Raw genomic sequence first — 20,492 nt, 5'->3', positions numbered from 1 at the left:
AGCAACTCACACCATAAAATGAACTGTTAGCACATGAAGTACCTGCATACAGAATGTTCATAACATTTGAAGCATTACTGCAAACCTATTTCCACAGATTAAAAAGTAAACTATACAAAAAAGAAAGAATGAAATAAAACTCTAATTATTAAAGACTTGGGATACTCAGTCCCACAGCCTGTCTGTATATGTGCAATATAAATTCAGCCAGGAAAGAACAGGCCAAACAGTAAAGTTGGTGTTTGTTAAGTACCACACTGAATGGTATCCCAGGTACAAGTAATGGAGAGACATGATCAAGGACTCAAAGAAATAAATTAGAAACAAAACAATACTAAACATAACTTTGTATATTTTTTTCAATTTACAGCTTCTTCTCCTGAGGATGATCATCAAGATGTAGCTGGTTGACTGCTTAGTTTGTTCTTTAAAAGTTAGGAAGATTCATAGATTCTAAGTAACTTCACTATTTCAAGTTTTGGTTTTAGAGGCACCGAATTTAGGTCAAGATTTGCATTTTCAAATCTCTCCTACAGTAATCATCACAAAAAAATGTTATAACCCCAGAGATAACTGCAAATGATGAGTGACTAACAAGTACGCAAAATTAATTCAGGTTTTTGTGATTATGTCACCTAAATTATTGATAAGGCAGCTGTTTTCCTAAGTAAGCCTTGGTCTGCTGATGTGCACATAATCACATCATCTCCCTCTTGATTCTTGACAGGACAGTATAATTTCCTTACCTCTGTGGTTACTGTAAAAGGACCAAGTGCAATTTCAGCAACAGCTGGAGCTAACTTTCAGTTACAGGATTTATGTTGTCCCCTTTTAACCCCTCAGGCACCCCTGATCCGAAATGAAATGCAAGCCAACTGCACTACGTGTGGCTTCTGCTAGGCCAGTTTGCAGTAATTAGAAATGCACTCATCCTCATTTAATACATTTGTCTCCAAACAGACTATTCTATTTGTTCAAATTTCCTGCCTTGACACATCTGTGATAATTCCTACAAGAAATGAAGCCTGTAGACATACAGGAAGATAAAAAACTTCAGCTAGGGACAGAGGAAGCTGAAAGTTCCTGTTGTTTTACACAAGGTCTGCATTCTCTTAAGTTACTTTTAAGTCTGAAAAATATAGAAGTGGCCAAGAGGAATGAATATGAGTCAAGCGGAATTGTACTTCCAAGCCTGTTTCTATGTGCGTGTGGTCAGACTGACAAAGAGCTGCTTCTGGCTTCAATTTAACAAGCAATGGGAGTGATTTATTGCCATAACAAACATTCAAAAAGTAAAAGTAATATTCAAATGCACCCAAAAATGTTGCAGAGGAACAAACTGTAACCTCGGTTTAGGTCTGCAGACATTAACAAGAGTTCTGCTACTAATAACCTAAATAGAATTAGTAATTTTTGGTTTCTTTTAACCATTTCAGGACTCATTTAAAGACTCACAACATCCAAAGATCAACTTAATGTATTTTGCTACATGGTTCATGCTCATATAAAATACTGCTTGGAAAATGTGCCAACAAACACAACGTGGGAACTTCCTGAGAATGGGGAGTTGCTCTGCCACAGCGCTCCCCTCAAAATTAACTTGGAATTCAAAGAACTTTGAGGGGGGAAAAAAAAAAAATTAAAAATCACCTTCTCCGTTAGTCTTCAGAGCTGGAACTTCACATCATGATCTTTCAATATATAAGCATGAATGCAGCCTAACTATTAAACCAGTATTTTTTTGTTAGTCTCACTTAAAATAACATTAGCAAGATGTCAAAGGATTAATAATGACATGTGACATTAAATTCAGCTTTTCATGACCACTGCTAACAAGTTTTAATACAATACCTGCTGGAATGAGTCCTCGAACAATGTTTTTCTGCTCACTGTAATCTTTATGTGCTGGGGCATTGCCAGTTGCTGAAATTAAAGATTTCAGAGGTCAAGAGTACAATCATTTAGAGTTTCTCACATTGAATTGGGACTGTTTGTTGTGTACTGTTTAGGAGGTACCGTTGAATTTCATAGAATCATAGAATGGTTTCGGTTGGAAAAGACCTTTAAGATCATCGAGTCCAACCATTGATCCAGCCCTGCTAAGGCCACCACCAGACCGTGTCTCCAACAACATCTACTTATCTTTTAAACACCTCCAGGGATGGGGACTCAACCACCTGCCTGGGCAGCCTCTTCCAATACTTGACAATCCTTTCAGTAAAGAAATTCCTCTTAATATAGATCATAGATTCGCTAGGTTGGAAAAGACCTTTGAGCTCATCAGGTCCAACTGTTACTGTCCAGTGCTAAACCATGTCCCTGAGTACCTCATCTGCTCAACTTTTAAACCCCTCCAGGGATGGGGACTCCAGCCCCTCCCTGGGCAGCCTCTGCCAGCGCCCCAGAACCCTTTCGGTGAAGAAATTTTTCCTGCTGTCCAATCTGAACCTCCCTTGGCGCATCTTGAGGCCATTTCCCTGTGTCCTGCCACTGGCTACTAGGGAGAAGAGACCAATTCCACTAATCCATATAAAGGAAACCCAGAAATCACAGTATTTGAACTGTAATTTACTCCAAGAACAAAGTGGTTCCACTATTGATACCTATAGTGAGATACAGGTGCCTCCAGATTCTGTTTGGAATAGGTTCTGATACTATACTCTTACAAGACATTGGAAAACATTAAGATCAATAACATGCTGAGTCAGCGTGGCTTTCTACCCCAGAATTTAATAAATAAATAGAAAATTTAGGTTATTCTGTATAAAGTTCAAAGTGAAGCATTAAGACTGGTCTCTGCTATTTTTCAATGACAATTCATTGACTGTCAAAAACTGGAACATCTAAACCTAAGATTTTATTCTAAACACCAAATTACTTAATCTTTTAATATACACAGTTTAGAGGACCGAGCCTGACACACTGGAATTTGAGATTATATTAGGGCCCATTAATGTGCTGCACGGTATATTTAATGTTTAGACATGTGTGTTCCGAGTCAAGTGCCATACATTTTCTTCCAGAAGTATTTGAGCAGAAAGCAGATCTTGTATTAATTATAAAAATAATCTGCCTCCATATATCCCCTTATTAACAGTAGAAAGAAAACACTATTCCGAAACCCACCAAAAAAAAGTAGCTAAATTAATGCTTTCCTTTACTCTAAAAAGTGTTAAAGCCATAGCTTACTTGGCTTTAAAGTTTACATGAGTTTATACAAATCATGTATTTACTCCCTCTTAATCTGACTCACATTTAACCTTAAAGCAGTGTGATTACTTTTACTTGAAAGGCATTGAAGAGTTCATTTAAAATATGTCAGCAAAACCCAAAAATGCAAACAAATATTGCCGAGACAGGAATCCATACCTGGCACCAGAATCTGAAATAATGGACCTTTGCCTTGAAATCACGCACATAAGCGATCTGGGGTCCATTGTCTCTGGAACCAACAGGAGAAGCAAAATGAATTTCAGAGGTGTTTTTTTGCAATCTAAGTAAAAGCCTGCAGATGTGTTAGTTATAGAGTCAACTAAACCACGCAACTATATAATTGGAAAATTCTTATTCACATTTTTTGACTTTGGGGTGTAATTTTCTTTTTTTTTTTTAAATAAAAATCTTCCTTTGCCAACTCTGGGATGCATACACAGTACTTTTATAATAGTATCTGATTTTCGTACGTCAAAAAGATTTTAACACTAAAGATAGGATGGAATTTAAGTTGGGAGTTAAATTCTAGTGTTAACTCCATTCTGGTTCCTAAAAGCCAAAGAAAAAAACAGTTGAGTGTACTTTCAAAAAGCAAGACTAATAACTGAAGGAAAGGATCTGGTCATCACCAGAACTGATGAAGCTCCTCCATTACCCTCCAATCTTACTGACTATTTGGCAAGAAGGACTCTGAAGAATTTAAAATGCTGCCTTCTTCAGGGTCAGTCATCAGTGGAGGAACAAAACCAGAACATTAAAAGGGGTTACTGCATGTCAAACTTTCTGTAGACAAAACACACAAAGAGAAAAAACCCAAAATGTTCAAAAGTGATGCGTGCTAAACTTCACTTCGGGTATCTTTGTGTAAGGTTAAAAACACTTACAGAGCAGACTTGCCCGTGCGGGGATCTATATATGTAGTGGTTCTTCTATTGTGATCCACAAAATAAGGAATGCCATCCACAGTAAATCGCATTTCCCAGCCCTCTGGTAAGGGCTTCTCATTTAATTGACTATGGATACAAGAAAACAATATGGTAAGTGATCAACTTAATGTATTAAGTCAATTGAACGATATCAGAGACAGTAAAAATTTTGGCAGATCTAAAAAAACTAGAATCTTCCATTCAGTATTTATTCTGCCTTTTTTTTTTCCTGCCTCTTAAATTCTAAAATCATCTCTCAATTAGACCAAAATGATTGTTTAAATAAACACTAAAATTCCATCTTCTAACTACTCAGTTTTGACTTGAAAAGTGACACATTTTCACTACGTGGCTTTTGGTGGCTCTCTGGGGAATGAGCTTATCACTGTTGGCCAAGACTCCCCTGGCAATTTACTATTACTAAGTACTATTTTGACATGTTCCATTGTGAACCTTGCAATATTTTAATGGACTGCCTGAAGTTTGTGTAGGGCAGCCTGTGTTTCAGCTGTGGGCAGCAGTTCCTAGCTCTCAGTCTCACTACTTTGTTACGTTTTCATTCCAGACATGAAGCTGCAATGGATTTCTTACCCCTGACTCCTGGGATCTTCCCACTGAGTGATGCGCGTGTTGTGGTTGACAAAATACACTCTGCCATTGCTGTCCGTTCGCTTTTCTGAAAAGATGCGAAAGGGGAAAAATATCAAAATCTGTTTCATGCTCTGCTGAGACTACATCAAATAAATAAATAAAGAGATAATCACCAGACCTGCCACAGCCTCTACTGCCTGCAGGTTTCTCTGTACCCACTTTGACTCAACATCTTTTCACTTCCACTGACGTTATGCCCTGGGCTATTCACAAACAGGAACCTGTCTTAATCCTAAGGACTGCTGGCAGCCACAGGGAACTGCACCATCACCGTCCTCAGTGAAACACTGCCCTTCGTGGTGTGCGCAGGGAAGCTCTTTATATCTGAACTCTTACCCTGTGAAGTTCAGCTGTTTCTGCCTGCACCGCTTGTACCAACAATTCTGACCACAAGAGAGATTCTGGACATTGTAGCAACAATATAAACATCTGTGTGAAAGCAGGAGCTCATCACAGAGATTTACGTTCACCAGATCTACTGGCCTAGTGTTTGCACTCTTTAAATAGGTTTTCAAGTATTTTTGCAAGTTAAAAATTTATAAGGATTAAAATATTGATGAAGTTGAAATTGCTGCCTTAAATCCTTTACCATGCCATTTATTTTTCAATTGTAGGAAAAAACCATTTGGAAGAAAGAAAAATGTAAGCTGTTTTCTCCAGAGGAAATCCCAGCCGCTTGGATTAATGTGCCTTACCTTGCAAACAACAGAGAGTGAACACAAAGTGGGTGGCAGATTTATACACAAGTACCAAGAAAGTACAAGCGCTTGAAATTATGAGCAGGGAATTAAACATGATCAATGCAGTTTCCAGGAAAATGCATTTATATTTTGTCTCACATAGTTCAGTGTCAGCTGTCTTCAACTGTGAGCATATGATAAGCACCCCAGCTTGGTGGTCTTTAATATTCTGCACCTGTTTATGCGATTTTTACTTAGTGTTACATAAGAAATACAGAATATAGAATATAAATTATAGAACAGGCCGAAGTCTGACAACCACAGGTAAAAAACTTTTGTTTCCAAGAGAGTCTGGAAGTAGAGAGTTACACTGGCAGTAGAATACAACTCAATGTGGAAACTCTGTTTTGTTGTTTCCTGGGCAATGCCAGCTTAAGAATTGTCTTTGAAATGTTACATGTGTAATGCAAAAAGCATATATGCAGAGAACAACAACTGTAAGGCATGAAATTGCATCAATACAAGAAATAAAAATCCAAATAGTTCTGTCTGAAAAACAGATCAGCCAAAAACCCAGGTCTAACTCTGTCAAGTAACAGCTCGCTTTAGAATTACACAATTTGGACAACTTTGCCTGTGTATCATGAAACTTTAATAGTTATACCTGCTTGATAGCCACAGCAGACATCAGACATACATTTTTGTATCTCCCTCCAATTATATTAATTGTAAATTGTTAACCCTGTAAAGCACAAACACAAATTTTTTTCCAGGGAGAGGGGCAAGTCAAGAAGTGCTTAGTTTTCATTATAGAAAATAATTTTCAGAGCAACAAAACTCTCCAAGAATTGCCTAGGAGAGAGAATTTGGCAGGCTAGTTCAGAGGGGATTTGTAGTCTGATTTGGCAGGAACAGGATGGTGGGGGGGAATCCTGCCTAATGAAAGCTGTAAAAATGGGTAACAGTGTGAAAGATGCTACTATGATAGTTGAAGGGAGTAAATCAGGGTACTTTGAAACCACACATCCTTGTCAGGACTCTCTTTTAATTGCACATTTGATTAAATTTAATTTTAAAAGAGCTATAATCCAGATTTTAATTTTTAAAAACTAGCCTAGAATAGCTGTCAAAATAATTTGGCAGAAGTCTGCTTTAACGCTTCATCGCAATGCATTACAAAACACTTTCAAGTCCATCTTACCCCATCCATGTGGCAGAGGGCCAAGAGGATCAAACTCTTTGTTCTGTGTTGATGAAAAGTCCTGGTTCTGCAAGTCACACAAACAAATGGTGTGTTAACGACTTGTCATTCACATTCCAGATGTGCTACCATAACCATGGTGAATTACCAAAGTAAATGCATTTTTGTTAATGTTACATATAAGCACAGATGCCAATGATTTATTTTTCTCCATGGAGAAGGTTCTTTCTACAGCCCTTGGCATGCTTAAGTAACTACAGTGCCAAGAAAACAGTTATTCTATGCTCAGCACCCCTGCCTCCACAGAAGGAAAATTCGTACAGCAGCACCCAAAACAGCCAGAAAGCAAACCTCTTCATTCCTGCATTAGTACAGTTCTCCTTACTGCCATTTATGAGGTCCACTTTTATTCTCTACACACAGAACAAATTTAAAACCCCCACCACTCTTGACAGACAAATAGCATGAGTTGGAGTTGTCTAAAGCCTGCTATTCATGAATGGGAAACACTGGATTTAACATTCTGGAAGGGTTATTCTCAATTTTCCTGCTTTCCTAGCATTTGTTGTACATATTTCATTTTACCTGAAGCATAAATATATGTCCTGTAAGCTTGCTTCCCTTCCACGTCTTCGGCCAAACCAATACACGACACAACACAAACCACCTTAATACTAAGCTGTAGTTTGCTTTGAACCAGTGGCTTTTATCAGTATTGTACATAAATTTTATCAAAGAACAACACTTATATTCAGCTGAGAAAGAGAAAACATTATCGTGTATGTGCTGCCTGCAGTCATTGCAAGGTTGAGGTTACACAAAGATACTATATTATTGTAAAGAATAAACCATAACAAGGTCCAATATCTTTATGGGGAAAGTCACCCCCAAAGATGCTCAAACCCCGAATACGCACACCCTTTCAGTACACAGAAGAGAAACTTATGGGTTGAAAATGTGAAAATGGTTCCTCTTTTACTTAACCTTTATAGACATGATGACATTCCTTACCCCATATATAAATCGCTGGTTAAATTGCTGCATGGCCCCTTGAAGCTGACTCCGCTGAAGCTGCCACTGCTCGTAATTTCGGACAGACTCTAACGTCGGTCTCTGCCACGTCGTTGTTCTAGTGAAGTGGTCAACGTAATAAATTCTCCCCATGTTGTCAACTCGTCGTTCCCAGCTTTTAAACAAATTACAAGCAACAGTTTTCAACAGCAGAGAATTGCAAGGACTTGGAAGCAGCGTTGGGCAAGCAGGTGGTGTTTTGGATGTGGATATAAAGCAGGGGCTCATCAGCAGATTTTTTCCCCCCTTTTCCCCTCTGCTAAAACTATGTAAGACCTAAAATTGTGCGAGGAGAGGAATCTTCCCTTTGTTGCACACTGTACCAAGTCAGACTCATTCCATTTACTGCTGTTTCAGGAGCTACACGAATCACTGTCAATACTACACTGTCAGCTCTGCGTTTACCCTGCTCAACCCCACAGGACAGAAAACACCTGCTGGTTTCTCCTAAAAACAAAACAAACCCCCTGACAGTTTGGGCTGTGCACTGCAAGACTTTCTCATACTCTAATGTGGCAGAAAAGGAAAGTCTGGGCATCAGTTTTGGGTTGGTTTTTCCGGTTTGGTCTGGTTGTGGGTTGGTTGTTTTATCATGATTTTCAGTTCATATGAAATCAGTACAAAACTTGAGTGAGCCACTTGAGTACAAGTGAAGTAAAACAGAAGAGTTTTTACGCTTTGCTTCTATTTTTTAAAAACCAAGAAACACAGAATGTGTGTGAACACCCAGTCCACTCAGAGACTGACATCCCTGATGCTAACAGCTGGAAAAGTCTAATGCTCAATGATGGTTTAGAAGAGCAGCTGGGAACCCTGAGGTGGGATCAAAGGACTGCAAACACTAACCTCAGGATAAAGAAATCACCAAGGGCACCCTTGCTGACAGTGGCCTCAATCCCAAAATACTTTCTGAGGTCTCGGTTCTCTTTTACAGGTGGGGTGTCTACTGTCCTTCACCTAAATCCATTTCTCAGTAAAGATGCCCTTGCTCATCTCTGACATGAAGTTCTGATACTGTTACCTTCCGCTCCTTTCCACACTATGTGCTGTGGATTTTTGCAGAACTCCTTGGAGATGACCTGGAGCAACTGTTTGCAGTGGGTTCACACCTCTATTTACCACAGCTAGAAAGCAGGTTTGTCAACTAGCAGGCCAGCGGTTTCTGAAAAACCCAGACACATCCTAGGCAACCATATGATTTATCCTGGCTCACCTTGGAGGAAGAGGTTCTGGCCGATCCCACGTTGTTCTCTTTTCCACATGATCTACATAGTAGACTCGACCATGCTGGTCTACTCTTTGTTCCCAACTGAAAACAAAACAATATATACATCTTCCTCCAGATCAAAGTACCCCAAACACTCATCTACAGGATAAAGATAAGAAATGTGTGCTTCCACAACATGCTTATGTCTAAGTAAAATGCTTGAAACTAACACTTTGTTCACCAGATGCTAAAATGCTGTACAATACACAGTGGTGCAGTACTTATGTTAACTGTAATCCTGTGTCAACTAAAATACAAAAAACATTCTACATCACCACCTTCAGTTTCTGGGAAACCAAAGCTAAAATTCACGCTTACACGTACAATTTTAACAAGCAATGAAGCGAAGTTTCATATTCAATATGAGGTGTCTCAGTGACTTGTTAAACAGAATCATCTGTAGAGCATAATCCCCTTTTAGAGAAATATTAATTCAACATAAATCCTCAAAACACACAACCTTTGCGCAGTGCATATGTAGAGTTCATAAGGGCACTGGTCACATTTTCTGCGCATGCAGCATTCGGGATAGTGACCCACCCCTGTGCTTACATCAACTGTAATACTGTGGGGAAAAAAGCATGCTAATTTGACATTTCTGTTGAAATCGAAATGATAAAGCAACAACTGATGTTTTCAAGACTGCTTTTATATTCATAGGACAACTGTGAAATAAGTGAGGTCATTCAGATCTCTCCTTCCTTTTGGTTCAACTGCCAGCAAATTAAGGCAGGTATTTCACCAATCCCACTATTACATTGGGAAGATTTTGCTTTCCATCCCACAGAAAGTACAGAACTTTTAAAAAGTTAAGAATTAAAATGAGAGCTTTGAGGCAATGGATCTGGGGAATTCCACTTATGCCTGAAATACAACTGTGTGCCCACGCTGCTCCCAGGAGCCGAAGTTTTAAGTCTAAAACACACAAGATATGAGACAGATCATATACTGCAGCTTTTATTCTGCTTTCCTATACCAACATTTTACTCTCTGATTTCACTCTAAATTGAAGACAGCAAGCTGTCAGACTGTTTCCCTGGTATGGGGTAGTGAGCCCCTAGCCCAGGTTGCCCAGAGCAGTGGTGGCTGCCCCATCCCTAGGTGGGTTCCAGGCCAGGTTGGATGGGGCTTGGAGCAACTGGATCCAGTGGGAGGTGGCCCTGCCCACGGCAGAGGGTGAAACTGGATGGGCTTTAAGATCCCTTCCAACCCAAACCATTCCAGGAATCTCTGATTCTATGATATGAAAGATTAATTCTTTTCTTGCATAAACCATGGTTGAATGCCTACCAGACAAAACAGTTATGAAAACCTCCATATTAATACCCAGGTGGATGTTTGTTATATAGCAAAAGGCAGATGTTATCCATGTTTTGTTACACCTACTGTAAATACAATAAAGTAAAACCAGAAATGTCTGAACAAAAAAACCACCCAAACCCATGAAATTCATACCCAGGTGGCAGAGGGCCTTGACTGACTGTAGCGAGTGCCTGGGATGGAGGGCTGACCGGCTGGACTTGTCTGGACACTGGAGGTGTGGTGAGGGCAGCAGTCGCAGGAGCTGTTGTGGCTGGAGCTGTTGCCCCCTCTGGGCTTTGTTCCGCAGAGGCATTTGCAGCTGTACCTGCTGGGGAACTCGCACTGGCCCCGTCGTTCTCTGGGGAGGTGGATGAAGGCCCATTTGCAGTTGCTATGATGCCAGAGATATCAAAGACAGAAGAGAAAAAGCCTTTAACTGATATTTATCACCGATCTATTTTAGAAGTTCTAAGTCTCAGAAGTAAACATGCAAGAACTGCTGTCTCAAAGTGCACACATGCAGCCACATTTTACAGTTCACACAAAAACTGAAAAGCAATTCTGTCTTGCTTTGTAAAAATGGCTTAATCCAGGAACTGCCATCAACAGCACAGTTCTGATATAATACATTATATTTACCAAAGCTGTCTGCATTCTGTAAATACTAAACAATTCTAACCAAGAAACTAGTCTCTTGCATTGATGAGTTAATTATTTTCCATTGATTATTTGGAACAATAATTCAGATAGAAGAGATAATAAGCAGAAAATTTTCAAGAAGAGAGCTGATATTGCACGGAAAGAAATTATTGGAATGGGAGAGGAATACATACATTCTTTAAATGTTTGCAATTTTTCCTGAACAAACAAGCTGGGCTTCATTTCTAAGCTACATTGGATTAATCTCTGAAAGTAATTCCTGTAACGCAGTTTCCCATCCAGACTCAGCATATGCTATCTGTTGCAACAGTGAAAAGAATGCAGTGTACACGGATAACGGAGTTACCAGAAAAACATCAACTAACTTTTCAGGACTGCTTGTCTTAGAGTTATGTAGCTTTTAAATAACCAGATAAAAGAAAAAAAGCTCTGTCCATTTCAGAGCAAGAGAGTAATGGATGTTTAAGTGCTGCTGCTTTACAGAATTTAACTAGTACTTCAAAACCCAATATTATCAACTTGAGACAGTTCTGTGAGTCCTTCAGCAGATGCCATCTCAAACCTCACACTCAGTGGATGTCTTAGCGCAGCAGTTGCATTCACTTCCGCTCTTTAGGTGTCAGCTCTGCCAGCATCCCTGCAATCAGTACTCCAGCAGACAAGGCAGCAGGACATTTCTAGTAATAGGAACAATGACTAAACAACAAGTATGGAATGCAAGCTGAAAACTAGCCCTTCAGAAGTTATCAGCCAAAGAATTTACCATGAAAAAATGTAGTTAAAAATCAGCCTCACAAAGAGCTATGTTCAGCCAGCGTGTGGCTCTGGAATGAACGCCTGGCCCAAGGATACGCACCGGCGACTGAAGCGGGTCTGCGGGGAGTGGGTGGTGGGGGTCTGGAAGGCCTGGGTGGTCTAGCAGGTTTGCAATTTCCATTTGTGAGTAATGGAGAATCACTGCCATTAACAGTCTGGGTTTCACTGGGAGCAGCATCTTCACAGCTCTCAAGGCCATTGGAGTTTGTCCTTGGGCAAGATAAGACAGAAAGGAGAACTGTTTTAATACAGATGGATAACACTAAACTCCATGGGAGACACTGGGAGGGAGTAGTCCAGACCAGAGTAGATTCTTACATTCATAATAATGACAGACAACTCTACATCTGCACAAAGACAGAGTTTATCTCCTGAGGTATGCGAAACCCCAGCTGATGAAAAGGCTGTGGAACAGATGTATATACAACATCTGGTGCTGAAATGTCCCCTTTCCTTTCCCAACTTAATACACCCACCTTTAGGCCCATGCTCTGGATTCTGCTGCTTAGCTATTTCTGCTCATGAATTCCATTTGTCTCCAATGAAGCCGAGACCAGAGAAGAGCCTGGGTGCATTTGCTTAGGACACACAGAATGCTTTACATTCTTAGAAAACTTAATTACATGTACACCAATCTTTCCCCTAAACTCAGCTCTGGAAAGGGTTGGAGAATTTAGGACCAAGCTTTAAGGTTCTGACCAACAGCTACGCACATGAGCTTTTCAACTCTACCAGAATTAAGGCATTAAGCAGCAGTACTTGCCATCCTGTGCTGTTCACTGACCCCTAACAGTGTATTATTCTGAGTTATTTATAGCTCCTTAAACAGAGTTACAGGTGTCTACAGCTTTTTATTTTCAGGATATGTTGAGCAAAATAAAAAGACTCAGCTAAAATTCTAGTGGGCTGATAGATCACAGACCATCAGCATTAAGCCCACCAGGTACGCTTTCAGTCCAGTATCTCCAAAATAATGTTCCTTTAAATGTACACAAAATAAAAAAAACGTAGGTAAGCCTAATTAAATCACAAGTCAGAGGATCAAGTAGAATGGTGTATATTTGACCTCAATATCACGATCAAACACTTTTGCCCTATAGGGGGTGTGGTGCACGTAACTCATAACACACCAGCCCCAAAAGAAACGACTAGGAAAGTGTGTCCAAATCATCAGTGACCTGAGGTTTGTAAGAGACGCAGCCTGCATTTTCCTCAGTCTCAGAAAGCACACTACTGCTGTTTGAACATTAAACTCAAAAGCAAAACCTTTCATCTTCAGTGTATTTGACCAGCTGGCTTAAGGTATGGGGAGACCTCATCACTCTCTACAGCTACGTAATAGGAGGTTGTAGTGAGGTGGGGGTTGGTCTCTTTTCCCTGGTAACCAGTGACAGGACAAGGGAAAATGGCCTCAAGATGTGCCAGCAGAGATTTAGGTTGGATAGCAGGAGGAATTTCTTTACAGAAAGCGTTGTCAAGCATTGGAAGAGGCTGCCCAGGCAGGTGGTTGAGTCACCATCCCTGGAGGTGTTTAAAAGATGAACAGATGTACCTGGGGACACGGTCTGGTGATGGCTTTAGCGGGGCTGGATCAACGGTTGGACTCAATGATCTTAAAGGTCTTTTCCAACTGAAGCCATTCTGTGATACCATCTAACAATAACCACTGCTAAAGACATTCCAGATCATTTACAGGATCCTAAAACTGGACTTTTAACAAACACCAAAACACCCACTGGCTGGTACTAAAGCCCAATCAACTATTACTACTACTATTATTATGCTATTACACACTCAGGCATTTTGAAGACCCAAGCATGGAAACATTCTTCTAAGAGTTGAAAAGGAAACAGAACAGAAATAAACTTTCATGTGAAGACTTTAGACAACATAGCTGAGAGCTACGATCTATTAAAGAAATAGTGAAATTTGACTCAGCTGCTCCACATGTCATCCAAGACCAGTATGCATTGTACAGATCCTTAAAATACTTGTAGGCCTGGGAACTAATTAAAAGTGGTGTGGTGCTCATTGCAGGTTAATCTACCATCAAGTATGGTCACAATTTTATCCTACCAAGCAGGAGGGGGCATAATCCAATACTGACCTTAAAACACAGCAGCTGCTAGACAGCTTTTGGTATCTTCTTAAACCTAAATATAATTCTGATACCTCCACATTATAAAGTAAAGCAGCATAAGAATAACCAGTGCCATCTACTCACCAGTGAGATTTTTTTACGTATCTCTCTCTCTAAATTAGGTTAATCACTGGGAGAAGGATAAGGAACACAAAAAGATCACCCAGGCACGGAATGAAAACAGTTTAATATGTGAACACACAATAGTATGGTGTTTTTGTTCAGGGCATGCTCAGATCTGAACAGATACTGTTGCAGGCCACATTCTGAAATTTCAGTTCTGAAATTTTCATCTTTATAAAACATACAATTCCTCTTTCAAAACCGCAAATACTAAAAGGCAGTATAAAAAAAGGAGCAAAAAGTCTTACCGTGTATCATTCCTCACTCTGGAGCTATCGTTCTGTGTCGGACCTTAAATACCAGAAAGAGAAAGATTACAGAAGTAGAAGCAACATTCTGAATCATTTCCAAGAAAAGAACCAGCCTTTAATGTTCACATTTCTATCAAATGTGGTGATCATACACTATGTGCTGCTTACCTATTACTATATCTATTATTTAGATTAGACATTAGGAATAAATTCCTCATGATGAGGGTGGGGGAGTCCCTGGCCCAGGTTGCCCAGAGCAGTGGTGGCTGCCCCATCCCTGGAGATGTTCCAGGCCAGGTTGGATGGGGCTTGGAGCAACAGGATCCAGTGGGAGGTGTCCCTGCCCATGGCAAGGGGTGGGAACTGGATGGGCTTTAAGATCTCTTCCAACCCAAACCATTCCAGGATTCCATGATTCTTCTACTGTCAGATTTCAGAATGATATCCAGTTTGCATGTCTCCGTATGTGTGTGTGCATACTTCTTTTTTAAACCACTGCCATTGCCATATTTTCCCCTTGTGGAAGATGTAACAGGATATCATTTGACTGCATGAATATTCCCAAACACACACAGCTCAGTCACATCGTCTCCTGTCTTTTCAGCAGTATCAACCAGTGTTCTCCATTCTGTTCTCCAGCTGGCTTTCCATATCCTCTCCCTTTTCAACAATGAGAGGCAGAGCAGGAAGGGCAACAGCTTCTCTAAGATCTCCTCTCTGGCTGGTCAGCCAGCAGCTGCAGAGGGGCTGTGTCTTCTGGGGCTCTCCAGCCTGGACCCTTCCCTTTTTCTGAAAATTATTTAGCATAAAGGCATTCAAGCATGTACAAAAAATGGCTGCACTCCAAGAAAAATTATAGTAGCTCAGCCTTGGTTTGCAAATGCCTTGGAACTGCTTATTCACCTTGGAAATATTTACCTTCCATACCAGCATTCGCAATACCTGAATACGCAGCACAGGATTGCTCATTTGTGTACAAAGCACACGTACTTGATTTCCGTAGAATTAAACGTCACTAACCAAGAAATCAGTTGTCAGTTCTGATGGGAACTATACAGATCTATGCCAAACACAAGGATGTAGTCATGTAAAGGCCTTATGATATTGTGCTGATAGCGGCTTGTGCACGGAAGCAATTTTAAAGCCAGGAATCTTAACTTAAAAGGCTAATTGATAAACAACATATTCGCCTGTAAGTGCCTTCAGCCTGTGCGATAAGAACGTGTTAGATTACATTAAGATTTAATGCTTTCCTCATGTGCTCCAGTCCCCTAATTATCTAGGAGCCCTCTGCTGAGCTTCTCGCCTGGTGTGTCAACATCTGCCTTTACTGTTGAGTGCAAAACCCTATATAATACGCAATTCCACTACCTGCATGTATTTTCTACTCGCTCATACCTTTATCTCAGTAGGTGAATTTGAGGCAATGGAAAAAAGCACACGAGGAATGTAAGAATTGCATAGGAGGAAACTGTGTCACTTTGACTGGGTAATTCTATCAGCCCTGCTCTGTGAGCCCCGCACAGTCCCAGCGTTTGGCTTTTATTTACAAATGAGCCACCAGATCATGGGATTAAAAGCCATAAGAAATAACGGTTACAAAGCTAGTGTATTAATCAATTTTCCTGTTATGCTTAGACAGAAGTAAAGTTCTTTAAAACAAAAGCCCAGAAGCCTAAAAATGCTCTGTTGCCTGTCCTGCATCAATGGAATTGAAACCATTTCTTTTTTAGTGTAATTACACACTTTATATGTATTAAAGATTTTCAGTTAAAAATTATATCAGTTATCTGAAACTGAAGACACTGACTAAACAGAACAGTGGATCTCTCTCTGCAGCACTGCACAGGGAACAAAAATCTATGAAAATATTTATCCAATATTTATTTAATTTTAAGAAAAACAAATATAAACCCAGATCTCCCAGTGAGCAGAATACTTATTATAATGATGAGATCAAACTAACTTATTTTACATTCTTCTCTGTTTATGATGTTATTAACTATTCAGGTAAGCTCAAGGCTTTCATCAAAGTCTGGGATTGCAAGATATAAGTTAGCAAAGTTCAGAAAATAAAGATGCTTATCTTATATTCATCACAGTAAGGCTGAAAATCGTCACTGTGGAATACAGAATCATAGAATCGTTCAGTTGGAAAAAAATGTTGAGATCATTGAGCCCAACCGTTCCTGTCCACTACTAAAGCAGATCCCTGAGCACCTTGTCTGCCCATCTTTTCAACACTTCCAGGGATGGGGACTCAACCACTGTCCTGGGCAGCTGGTTCCAGCACCTGAGAACTCTTTTGGTGAAGAACTTTTTCCTATGTCTAATTTACGGATCAACCTCAAACAAAAATGCATAAGAATTCTGGTCTCTAAAACCAGGAAGCTACAGAAACTGTTGTTATTATTATTATTAAAACGGTGTGTTAAAGCTTCCAGAAAGAAAAAAAAAAAGCTCTGTATACTAGATGCATCCAGAGAGGCACATTTGAATTTGAAGTTACTTACTTCTGGTACTTGAGGTGTCACCATTTGTTAGGAGCTCAGGGTCCACCTGCATCCCATCTAGGCAGACAGACAAATCTCCCACCACTTCTGCTGGCTCTCTGTCACCAACAAGCTGCAATGTCACCACCACCTGCTCAACTGAGAAAGCACAGAGCAGAAAGGGAGTTTCTCTTACTACATGACAAAAAGTGCATTTTATTCAAGAAGCGAACCCAAACCCCAGAACCGCATCTCTGTCTCTCCGCAGTTCTTTAAGTTTTGTGTGGTAAAACTTATCTTCTCCAGATGTCAGCCAAAAGTGATTATTTCTACAAAAAGAGGAAAACTGGAGCCTAAGCTTGTCGCTGTCTAAAGAAAGGATTATCATTACAGTAGTGACTGAGTCCCACATTTCTCCTCACACTTCTAAAACAAACAAACACTTGTCCTCACAACCAGGAAATGCCATTCACCCTGTTCTCAATACAGAGCAGATATCAATTCTATCTACTAATTAAAATACTTCACATTTATCTAATGACAGAAAGAGTCACATTTAGAATGTGAAGATTTGGCATCATATCACCAGACCAAAGGTATTTTCAGGACAAAAAAACTGGTTTTCAGTGAAACAAAACTGCAAATAAACATTCTTGATGAAATGGTTGAAACAAATCCAGTGAGTTAAGAGGGGTATCCAGCACCGTATTGAACACAGTAGCCACTCAGGGTCCTCTTCACCCTGGTTGAGGACCGTAACACTCTGTGAGAAGTACACTGCTATCAAATGCTGCATTTGCAGTGCCCACAGCTGCAAGGCTGGAAGCAAACCCTTCGTTAGAGGATGGAACAGAGCTCTGAGAGCACAAAGCTACCCGCTGCAGCAGCACAAGCTCTGTACCGTGCATGGAAATCTGTATTTCCAGCTTCACACACACTGCCTAAAAGCTAAGATGCATGAAACAATACAACACATTAGTCCAATGCTATTTACAACAAAAATGACTTCACATTTTTCCTGGTCGAACACCAGGAACTTATCAGAGGTTTCATTTTTCAGCTATGTAAAAGGAAACTTTTCATTAATTAGGCTTTCACTCCTGCTCACACCAGCACAGTGCAAAACCCCGTAGTTTCAGTAAGACCATGTGTAACAAAATGAGTACACCAAAAAAGCAGAAGGAAACTCATAAAAGCAATCTGCATAAAAACACTGAAAGGGGCTCTGAAGGGCCATCTACAGAGTTGCACACAGCACTCATTAACAAAGCAATTCCTGATGAATTTTGCAGCATTCCAAGGTATTGTTCATCTCATACTTACGTTTCATACTGTTTGATTTCAAAGTCTCATGGATATCCAGAGCAGCACTTCCCAGAAGGACATCAGATTTTAATGTTTGATGGCTCCAGACTCGGAAGTTTAATTTACTGACGGGGGTCACAATTCTGAAAAAAAAATGTTGAGCACTGTGTAAAGACACTTGTTGGCAGGAAAAGCAAGCAAACTGGGCAATCTACTCTAACTGTCATTTAAAATTATTCAAAAACAAAGAGCTAACAGAGGTAACATCAAACCATTGTCACATTCTAGGATGCAGTCACGTTTGTATATCATGTAAACTACTCAAAGACCGAGTAGATTTTTCATTAGTACTATTTTAAGGGAAATATCTATAGGAAAATGTAATCAGGATTAGGAAAAAAAAAAAGATTGATTCTTGCAAGTTCTCATTTCATGAGAGTTCAGCATTTGCACAGCTTGATGTAAGAATTTTTCATGCAAAGAGGCAAGGTAGAAAATATGCTTTCTGAAGAAGGTATCAAAAAACCTTCAGACATCCCATAAAAAGAGAATTACTCAGAAATACTAAAAACTAGTTCTAATATTTTAGAAAATGACTGTTCCCCTACTCAGCTGGCACAGACTTACAGCATATTATGGCATTTGAAATGTCACATACATTAATACAGAAAACACTCCTTCATAAGCTCTGGGCCCTTTCCGTAGTGCATAATGCAACAGTTTGTAAACATATAATCCAGACATTTTGCTTCAGACCATATTTATCTTCATATCATGTAACACTGATCAAAGGGCTTAAAATAAAACCACAACCCTTAAGCCCACTGCCAATTGCATTAATTTAGCTCAAATAACTTAGTAAGCAAAATCATCAAACCTACACTGTGAGGTGCTGTTTCCATTTTGGACTGTTTGTATTGTTGCATTTTTCTGTCTTCTTTGATTGGCCATCTACTGTCACTTCCACATAAGGGCTAGGCCCAAACCACTTGTTTTTTTCTTTTAGTTTTGCTGAAATAACTGTTAAGAAAGAGAAAAATAATTATTTACTCAATAAGATTTCAATTGCAAATCATGCTTTTCTGTTGTGTGCTTCACTATTCAGGTACCAGGTCACTGATGCTTAACAATAACGTTCAAGAAAAAAACCCCGCATTACGTGAACAATAATGCTCTTGCATTCCAGGTCATTCTATGCAGCACTACAGCTCACCCAAATGCCTAAAACCTGCAACAGTGCTGCTATAACATCAGAAACTGCAGTTTGTAATAATGTGTAAGAGCCACAAACGTACTTGGGTGCTGAAAGTAGAAAATATCCTCTAGAGCATTCTCCTGCCAAGGGGATTCTGCAGTTTCTTACACTAGCTTGTTAAAAAGCTCAAGACGTGATCCATCTCTCTCATGGAGTCACGGAAAACTGTCATCACTTCTGGTGACAAGAACATCATTAAAATTAAGAACTTTGTGTTAAGTTTTCTGTATCAGAGAAAGCTTAAAGAAAAGCTAACTTGAGGCAAAGTCTACCTGCTGTTCTAGAAACAAAACCTGGCCACTCTGGAGCTTTAACTGGGGAATGTAGCTGTGTGGTTTGGGTTTTTGCTTCATCTGGGTTTTTTTTTGTGTAGGTTTTGTCTCAAAAATTCAACATTATAGACTGCAATGCTCCTGTCTTTCCAAACACTGTGCCTGTGTTGCCTCCATGTAGCCAAAGCAGCATGTGTGCACAAGAGTTTGCCCCTAACATTTGGCTCTCGGGTTGGAAGTATTCTCAGATGCCCTGGCAGTACTCACCTCACGAAACAGCACTTTAGAGATATTATCATTTCCAGTCGGCCAGTGAACTCTGCTCTGTTCTAACAAATAGCAACTTGGTCTCCTGTGGTTTTGTCACCCACCTCAGTTGCACTTCATCCTCAAAAAAAGATGACTAATACAAGTCCATATGGCTAATCTACCTCGATTCCCTTTATAGTCTGTGCTCCTTTAGAGATTTAGAGAAGTAGCTTAGTATAAACTGCTCTGAACTGCTCCCAACAGACTCTTTCTCTCTGCATTACAGAAATTACCTTCAGTTAGCTAACACTGATTTTCACAAACAGCTCCCCTTCCTTCTCCTGCCTCCTGTATTTCCACACCACTGCATCTCATGTCTCAGCACCCCCAGCTGTCTCAATGGCACCAAGACCTACCCTGAGGCCACACAAATCAGCTGTCTGTACCTATGTCCAGGATTCTTACCCAGACAGCCAAAAGTTCATTTAAAACTAACGAAGACAGCAAATGGAGGGTATGAGGAGGGGGGGCTGTTCACAGAAACGTCTACAACAAGCTATCGCCTGCTCACATAGGAACAGCTTGCTCACACGATGTGGCTGAGCTACAGAAATGAAG

The 20,492-nt window shown here is 40.0% G+C and overlaps 1 protein-coding gene across 2 annotated transcripts in view; it reads right to left on the bottom strand.

The window, feature by feature from the left end:
• ITCH (itchy E3 ubiquitin protein ligase) overlaps nt 1-20,492 on the bottom strand; it is a 59,726-nt gene that overhangs the window by 11,442 nt on the left and 27,792 nt on the right. For both annotated transcript variants that reach the window (XM_069871739.1, XM_069871740.1), the window contains exons 3-15: nt 18,980-19,118; nt 18,117-18,241; nt 16,815-16,952; nt 14,299-14,341; nt 11,828-11,997; nt 10,465-10,702; nt 8,956-9,051; nt 7,683-7,857; nt 6,672-6,738; nt 4,731-4,815; nt 4,098-4,226; nt 3,370-3,442; nt 1,852-1,923 (exon numbers count right to left, since the gene is read on the bottom strand). In XM_069871739.1, coding sequence (XP_069727840.1) covers nt 1,852-1,923; nt 3,370-3,442; nt 4,098-4,226; nt 4,731-4,815; nt 6,672-6,738; nt 7,683-7,857; nt 8,956-9,051; nt 10,465-10,702; nt 11,828-11,997; nt 14,299-14,341; nt 16,815-16,952; nt 18,117-18,241; nt 18,980-19,118 — 1,550 coding nt within the window. The remainder of the gene's footprint in view (nt 1-1,851; nt 1,924-3,369; nt 3,443-4,097; nt 4,227-4,730; nt 4,816-6,671; nt 6,739-7,682; nt 7,858-8,955; nt 9,052-10,464; nt 10,703-11,827; nt 11,998-14,298; nt 14,342-16,814; nt 16,953-18,116; nt 18,242-18,979; nt 19,119-20,492) is intronic.

This window comes from Phaenicophaeus curvirostris, chromosome 18 (assembly GCF_032191515.1).
Source record: "Phaenicophaeus curvirostris isolate KB17595 chromosome 18, BPBGC_Pcur_1.0, whole genome shotgun sequence".
Classification (NCBI taxonomy): domain Eukaryota; kingdom Metazoa; phylum Chordata; class Aves; order Cuculiformes; family Cuculidae; genus Phaenicophaeus; species Phaenicophaeus curvirostris.
The sequence above is the reverse complement of the archived record's forward strand: the minus strand, read 5'-3'. Positions and strand labels throughout refer to the sequence as shown.